Source organism: Cebidichthys violaceus, unplaced genomic scaffold (assembly GCF_023349555.1).
Source record: "Cebidichthys violaceus isolate CVI_PGR_0920_01 unplaced genomic scaffold, fCebVio1.0.p SCAF_37, whole genome shotgun sequence".
Classification (NCBI taxonomy): domain Eukaryota; kingdom Metazoa; phylum Chordata; class Actinopteri; order Perciformes; family Stichaeidae; genus Cebidichthys; species Cebidichthys violaceus.
In genome coordinates this window covers 859,609-868,148 of record NW_027176561.1, presented here as the reverse complement: position 1 = coordinate 868,148, position 8,540 = coordinate 859,609, and the positions used below count along the sequence as shown (strand labels likewise).

At 41.6% G+C, this 8,540-nt stretch overlaps 1 protein-coding gene across 1 annotated transcript; it reads right to left on the bottom strand.

The window, feature by feature from the left end:
- Window positions 1-482: 482 nt before the first annotated feature.
- Window positions 483-8,279, bottom strand: creb3l3a (cAMP responsive element binding protein 3-like 3a). The gene is made up of 10 exons (XM_068726019.1): window positions 8,134-8,279; window positions 7,427-7,543; window positions 7,004-7,247; window positions 5,761-5,894; window positions 4,454-4,564; window positions 4,243-4,349; window positions 3,402-3,470; window positions 3,182-3,266; window positions 2,571-2,664; window positions 483-1,266 (listed from the first exon to the last, which is right to left on the bottom strand). The coding sequence occupies exons 1-10, from the start codon at window positions 8,152-8,154 to the stop codon at window positions 950-952; spliced, it is 1,299 nt and encodes a 432-aa protein (XP_068582120.1). The 5' UTR covers window positions 8,155-8,279; the 3' UTR covers window positions 483-949.
- Window positions 8,280-8,540: the final 261 nt, after the last annotated feature.

Sequence of the window (8,540 nt, the reverse complement as noted above, 5' to 3'; positions counted from 1 at the left end):
GAATCGACTCTCCGGTCCTCCTTTGAAGTCTAGCTGACCACACAAAATGCCAACCTAATCATGTCAGACCTTTAGATTCTTTGGCCATAGTGGCAGCGAGCATGAGAACACTTTCACCCCATGAATGTGTGGTCTACACTGACAAGCCAGACACAGTGAAAGCTGTGGACACAAGCTACAGCCTGTCTTCAACAAATAAATAGATCAACATGTAAATAATTGAGTAAGGAGTCTGAGTCATGAGATAAGAGGTCACCTGTGCCACCTTTGGCCCAGTTTTCCGCTGTCTCCCTATCTGTCTCCAGTGACATCAAACCTACTGTACTCGACATTTGAGTGCAGCTTGTTTAGATATTGGATCATACCTTTTCAGGCGCTGTCAGGGGAATTATTGCACTGTACGCTTTGAGTTGCTTTATATTCATAAAAGCTCTAAAATCGAACAGATAAAATGAAAATCCACAATACTTTGAGCCCACTGATCTCGTTTTGACATCTTTTATTTGTGGAAATTTTTATCAAGGAATTAATCCAAACAGTTCCAATAAATTTCTTCAATGAAAACATGCTTTCAAAATCCTTCGACATTTTACAAATGATCCATTGAGACCAAAACTGTACACGTGATCACAGCTCTATTTGCCCAGCTTTTTTTTGACTCAAACTAATTCTCTCTGGCATTTTATCAAAGCCAGGAGGCAAAGAATACGCGGTTCATCTTCACAGGCCATTTCAGTGTAAGATTCAAAATCCATATACTGATATAAAACAGAATCACAAATAAAGAAAAGACACACAGACTGAGTATTACGATATTAAAGGCAAAAAAAGATTAATTTAAACCTGATCTCCCTGTTTGTGTAAACAGTAGCCCCAGATAATTCCCTGCTCTGCTATCAGGAGGAGGACGATTTAGGGAATTCACATAGCAATAGTTTATCCATTCCTTTTACATGTCATCCGCATGTGGTCGCAGCCTGGCAGAGCGGTGGGGATCGAAGGTCAAAGAAGCTATGTGACCAGTAATTGGGTCCACATGGTAATGACCCATCCTTTCTGGCTGACTGCTGTTTAGAGCCATGGGCTCCACACTGGACTGGTCTGGGTTCACTCCCAGCTTTCCCATCATGGTAGTAATATCTTCCAATCCCCGGTCTCCTGGGAGATGCCGGTGCAGAGGCTCCGATTCATCCTCAGCGGGGAACGGGGATTCAGTGATGGGCAGCACACGAGAAGCCTGTAGGTTCTGCAGGGACCGTGACTGAACTGTGTGAGAATAAGACACCGAGAGAAAGGAAGACAAGTTCAAGCCTCCGTGGACATGCAGCTGTGTTGTCTTGAGTACATCAAATTTAAACCTAAAGACAATAAAGTATAGCTTAACCCCAAAACACTTCAGCTGAAAAAACAGCTGTTGTTGATGCATTCAGGTCCTAATCTTGACATTTAGTATTTAAATTCTGTGGGACCCTACATATTCTACATTGTAAATATGCATGACAACTGCCCTATACTGGTTGAAACCCGGCTATTGCAATTGAAAAAACTCCTATTAACCTCCTATAAAACCAACGTCTCCTGACTCTGCAGACTGTGGAGAGAGGAATGCTAGGGAAGAGTAGCTGTTGCCCTTTTAATTAGCCTGTAAATCGCCTATGTTAGCATACACATAGCTAGTGCCAAAGATTTCGCTAGCATACACATATCCCAGCTTTGCAACTTAAATTCACAAATGTTTATAAGAGCTCATACTGTATTGTATTACTATAAACAGACCCTCTACAGCACTTACCTAATCATAATCATAACAATAGTCAGCATGCTAACGATTAGCATGAGCTAATTGAAAGGGTTATGGATATCATGAACAGTTAAAACAGTAAAGTCCAGCTACATGTTAAAGTAACAAAGACCAAGCCCAGCAGTTTATGTGATGCTATGTTCTGTAACTAGCATTAAATCAGCAAGGAACAAACCAGCTAGCTAACTAGCCAGCCCCTACATGATTACAATTGAACACATAAAGGATTGTGCTGCGCTGTGATTGTAATGCTACTGGTGTACAGAAAATAATGCCCAAGAGGCATTTGTATAGATTCCCAGGGAAGAGGCACTTCAGCCCAAACTCTGGGGTTTAGTTACTCTTTAAAAGACTGGTAGCGTAGCATTAAGCACTCAGGGAAAGTGCAGCATCAATGGCTTTTTCAAAGCTGTCAAACAGCTCATGGGAACAAATTACACTTCTGTGCTCTGAAAATCCTTGACCTTGCCTCATAATTCGAAAATTGACAGTTTGGAGGGTTTGTGCCAATACATCTAATAATAAAGTAATAATCAATGGTAATTCATCAGAAATTCAATCGACAGAGCAATAGCTTCATAACCGTTATGATAATACGTGGCCTTGGTTCTCTGTGCGTTGGCTCTACAGTTTTAAGTCAAAAGCAAATCCTCAGACAGGCGGAGCAGGCTGTGGGGCTCTGCACAACAAACTCCTCTGATGTTACAGAGAGGTGCTGGATTAGTTGGCAGGCGGGCGAACAAAGTTATTTGAGCTGAAGGTTACTCACTTCTGACTGGACTGAAGTCTCCCTGGCTGACCTTGGCGTCAGAGAAAGGCTTGAGGCTGGGGAACAGGATCAGTGAGAAGGAGAGCAGAAGCACCTGAGAACGTGATACAAAGGGAAGACAGTTAGAGAAAGGATGACACTGAAAGAAAGGTGGTGCTTGAAAATCTGTTGGTTCTACACCGTTGAACTTTTCTTATTGCTAGTGGTTTGGATATTCTCTCTGTGAATATGCTTTTCATGCAATGCTCAGAGGAAACGGGAATCCTTTTCTTGCCGTGCTTCTCTTGCAAAGCAAAGAACTTTGTGACTGGAAGCTGAGACTCATTCATATTTATAGATTGAAAGTTACATTTTTTTAAATTCTCCCGTACTCATTTTGCCTCAGGTCTTGCACCCTTATTCCATTGGAGTGATCAAAGGCAATACCTGGCTTCTGTTCAGACAGAGAGAAAGGGGACTGTGCATTGTCCTCTGTCCACATCTCAATCAGCCTTTCTCGATGGCTAATCCAGCTATAACGGTTGTTGCTATTTGGCTTGTGGGACATGATTTTCTCTAAACGGTGAGTCATATGGATTGTCGGGGTGCGTTTATAAAGTGGATGTCCGTACCAGTACACACGTCCCAGTCTGGGCCGGCTTGTTAGATGTATTCATGACCATGGCCTGCAGCCTGCGCAACTGTTCCATTAGTGACCTGCGGAGAGGATTGGAAAAATAAATAAGGAGAGGAAAAGACAAACAAAAATAGTTGTATTAATGGGGGTTTCTGTGTGGAAGAGATGTCATAATGTCAGGAAATGGAAAATAAGATATTTTTGAAATCTCTCACATGTTGCATTTCTGCAGTTGGGACACCTTCCTCTGCAGCTCCTGGTTGTGTGCGTTGCAGGCAGCCATCCTAGAGGAGATGATAAGGACAAGGTGAACTCCCTCACAGACAAAATAATGATATAAATATCTCACTTAGTTTAATACTGCAAAAAAGAAACTATGCCTCGAACTTATCCATTAAAGCTCCATTGAGCAATATACAGCATATTTTATAGCCAAATTGTTCAGGGAGAGATTTTAAATGACCTCTCTCGTACAGGAAGTGATTTATTTCGGTGATTTCACACGTGTCCAATATTTAATACAACCTTCACTTTTCACTACTGACACATATTTTACAATACCATGGGTCTTATATTAAATTCCCACCTGTTCAGCCCTCGACTCCTAAATCTCACAATTCACTGCTCACATTACATTTTGATGGTAAAATGGATTTCTTATCTGAAGCAAGTTCTGGGTCTGCAAGCTGATGTTTTAGAAAATATTTTCAGAATTCCGTCTGTAACGGCCCACTGTTGGACTCTGGGGGCGAGGGGCTATTATAGGGGTAGCCAGCGGATATCCGGGCCAAGACTTCCTGCTCCGTGCGCTGCTCATTGTTTACGATCCGATTACCAACTTGAGATGCGAGAGTGAAAGAGTGGAGTTGGAGTCAAGAGACGATGTGTGCGTCTGGATCGTCTCAAAGGTAGCCAGTTTACAAGCTAATTTTAAACCAAATAAAAAGCGAAATCATCGTCCCAGATTACATTTTGGCCAATGCTTCCCGCCTTTTCTGTGCTCCACACGGACTGTTTACCTGCATTCAAACAAAGATTGGTCAATACTACTCTCACCTGCCCTCCAGCCCATCGATATACTCCTTCTTCTTCTTCCTGCTCTCCTGAGCAGACTGCTTATTGCGAATCTTTCTGCGGATTTTCTTCAGAATCCTTTCTTCGTACTGGATTGACAGGGGAACGAACATTTTCATTTTGAGCCCCAACAAGATAAACTCTGCGAGCCGATAATTGTTTTTCATTGTTTGAAGTATTGGTAGCAGTTTACCTTTGTTAGAGGTAGTTGGCTGGGAAGAGTCACCCCCTCCTTCACCAAAAGCTTTTTCTCATCTTCATTGAGAATCAACTCTTGAATGGACTGTTGGGATGGGAGTGGGGGCTGGTGGTGAAATATGAATACTAATATTAAATGTGATTACATTTTCTGTCTGCCCCCACGTCTCTTCCTCCTCCACCCCTCTCTCTCACCCTCTCCCTCTCTCTCTCACCCTCACTTTTTCTCCTTAGAGCCTCACAGGAAGTAATTAAATGAGTGCGGACTATCAGGCCACCTTGATCACACTCATTTCATGGCTACCTCAAAGCAATTACGGTGTGAGAAAGTTGCATTCTGCCACTCTCTCCTTCATCTTATGAGACTGCGCTGCAGAGATGGGATCAAAACCTGGAGTGCGCTGAAATCCACACCACCGCACACCCTCAAGTTCTAGAAGCTAAAAGAATTTATTCTGCTTTTGGTGATCATGCGTTTCCAATTGATAAACATCATCCCTTAGGAATATTCTCTTTGGGAATAAAATGATTGTGACAAATATTTATTTGATATGGTGCAGCATGGGGTGGCACGGTGATGCAGTGGTTAGCGCTGTTGCCTCACAGCTAGGAGGTGCTGGGTGAAGGGTTGTCTGAGATAATGGATGGCGATCCATAATACTCTCTCTCCAGGAAATGCAAATTAATAATCCATCCACTCCCATGCTTCCATTTAGAGTAAAATTGGTTGATAAAGCCTTATTATCGACAGGTTGTCCGGTTTGGGTGATGTCCTTGTTTTTGTTTAACAAATTTAAGCCATTTACTGCGTGTCTTCAGTTCATGAGAGTTAATTGAAACTTTTTTGGTGGCCTCAAATTGTCGTATTTAGCGTTCCGTTGTACTCTGCTCCACCCTCTTGCGTCACTTCTGGTTCCAAAAAAACAAAATGGCTTCAAAACAGCAGTCCATAAAACCAAAGGGTGAAAGTCGTGGTGACTACGTCCATTTCTTCTGTACAGTCTTTGATCCACACTTTAAAAAAGTGTCTTATCTCAAAAATCATAAAGGAACAATGGGGAAGTTTAAGAAAGTTCAGCAAAATAAAAGTTTTAAAATAAGAATAATTGGTGAGTCCATAGTTTCTCCGAAATACAAATGCACACACCCACTGACTCACGAAAAAGTTTAACAACAGGTCCTGAGGATGAGTCAAGCAGCCTAAGAAATAAACCAAACACCCATAAGACACTATATCTTTCCCTCCTACTATCACTGTACCATCCCTACCGGCAGATTCCACCACAACTAGTTTACACTTACGGGCTCTGGTGTGCCAGACAGCAGCAGATCCTTGACAGTTAGCGGGAAGCCAGAAGACAACTGTGGCCGTTGTACATCAGAAGGATATTGTGTAATCCTCGTCCTGCACGTTGGGATTCTGGCCTCCCAGCCATCTGCACCCACACAGACACAAGGATACACATAAAGCATTGTCATTGTTTGGATTCTGGGACAAACAACAACAGCAAAAAGAGACAATGACATTTAGAGCAAAATCCCAAAATGTGTGCTTTTCATTAACAATAGCATCTGTGTCTCTGAGCGTTGCAATTCTCTGGTACACAATAACAAATAATGTGTGTGATCTTACTTCATCTTCAGTTGATAAAAGAGATCCAAGGATTCATATGCAAAAGATGTGACTGAAATGTCACATTCATAATTTGTTTTTCATTGATCATTCTCTGCTCACAACCACAGGAAACACAATTTGATATAATTGAATCAGAATAAAATTATGCTGTTAGTCGATTAAGGGGAGACCCCCCAAGGTTTTTGTATTACAAGTTAGCTTAGATTATATTTTTTTTGATATGTGATAATTTGCATAAATTTCCAGAGCAGAAATCTGAATAAAGCCAATTTCAAAAGTCTTGTTTTATTTTGAGGACATTTTAGAGTAGTGGGCTTTTACTGAATTTTGCAGCACTCAATAAATCAGAAAATACTGTCAACAGCCATAAAACATCCGTTTTCACCATGTTTTCAGGGAAACACAGTGAAAGGGTGAATGTAAGTATACTGAAGCTGAGTTTTCAGGCTCAGAGTATGAGGAAAAACGTCCTTTAAAAGATATGTATGGTCAAATTCTACACATTTTGCAAGATACTACAGATGAAAAAAACACCATGAAACTTCCCCGTTCGATTACTTATATTAAGAATGTTTTTTTTTGTATTGCAAGTATTCTGAAATTGTATGAGTAAATAAGCAAATGAGGCATTATCTATAATGCAACATTTTGGCAAATTTAGGAGAAGTCTACAGACATAAATAGGCAAAGTATTAAAATGAACACCTGAATGTATGTGTGTCGTTAGGGTTTTGACATTTTAGGACATCTCTTTGACTAAAACTTGTGATAATTTATATACCAAACAATATTTAAATTAAACAACAAAACAACATGTAGATTTATTAGTGATGAACATAATCATTAGCTGCACCCTTAGATGTTATAATGTGTCCCATTACAAATGTTTTTCTTGTGGATGTGACTCACTGAGATCGGTGGAGACGCCGGCTTCGAGGCCTGCCTTGGTTTGTGGCCTCCCACCGAAATACTGCGCGTCCCTGGGGGGACTCTCGGGACGCTGAGGGCTGTCCATCTGGTCTGAGGGAGGGTCCTCGCTGATCCCACTGTCAGTGGGAGAAGAGGGCCAGAGAGGCGAGCCTGACACAGAGTCACTTCCACTCAGGAGGGCGTTGAGGAAGTCATCGTTGGCCTGTTCCGCCGGCTGCAGCATCTGCTGGTTGAAAACCCTCAAGAGCTATCATTAGTCTGTATGTGTGAGACGAGATGGGACTGTCTTTTAAAAACACAGACCCACAGAGCATGTCAAGGACGAACCATACATCACACACAAAGCAATTGTCTTTTTGAAACAGGTCTGAGTGACACTAGAGATCCCACAGTCTCACGCACATTTGGGTCCTGGACTGGCCAGGTGTGATGGTTGCCATGGCGGCCTGTTTCCTCGTGACGGAGGATTCCATCGTTTTGATCAAACAGCCAGTCGAGCAGCTCAATGCCATCACAACCCTGAAATGAGATCATGACATTTGTCTCATGTTTTTAGAAAGAAAGAAAACAAAAATATAAAGGTTTCATATAACAGCTGGGGGGACTGCTTTTTACTGCCAACCGTTCTCCATGATCCTCCCTGAACTATAAAATATGTTGCCCATATCTGTCTAGATATCTGTGTCTGTGAATACTTTTACTGTGGGACTTTCACCGGGTAGACTGCTGTTCGTACCCCGTGTAAAACGAGAAGTCAACATTGATTTATTTGTCACGTAACTTTCGTACTTAATTAATGCCACTATGTAGTTATTTTAACCCAAACCACGATCTTTTCCTAAAAAGTTGTTTTGTTGCCTCAAACTAACTATTTCACAACCTTTTCCCAAAGTGGTTTTGTTGCCTAAGCATAATTAAATTGTTCAAAGACGGAAGTTAATTTCTAAAAGACTGTCTGCATGTAACGTGTAACCACATATTCACACTTGTTGCTGGACTTTCGTAGGAAAATGCACGGAAAATCAGAGTTTTTCTTAAGATATCATTCAAACCATGAGGATATGTTGGCTATCAAACTACAGCGCAATATATAATATTTGGTTATTTACCTGCTCTTGGAAGTGCTCCATAGTTTCCTTGCTTCAGTGGAAAACCAAAAAAAGCCCCTAAGACAACAGAGATTCAGCCAAAAAACTCTGTTGTGGAGTAGTTTTGTCTCCACTACTAAAGAGCCTCCACTGTATCTCTGAGCTCTTCTTCTCTGGTCCAAAGTTTAAACTCCAGCCCAACACACCCAGCCAACGAGCTTGCTTTGTCCCCATTGGCTACGGGGAGACGTAATCTGATTGGTAGCCAAGAGTACACAACTAAGGAACTTCACAAGTTGGTCTATCTGGAGACGGAGGACATGAAGTCTCCACTAAGATGTAAAACACCACGAGGGTCAAAGTCTGATCTTTATTTACCTCTTATTTTTTTGATAGCTTATTGACAGAGGGATAGCTCTGACCTTTGG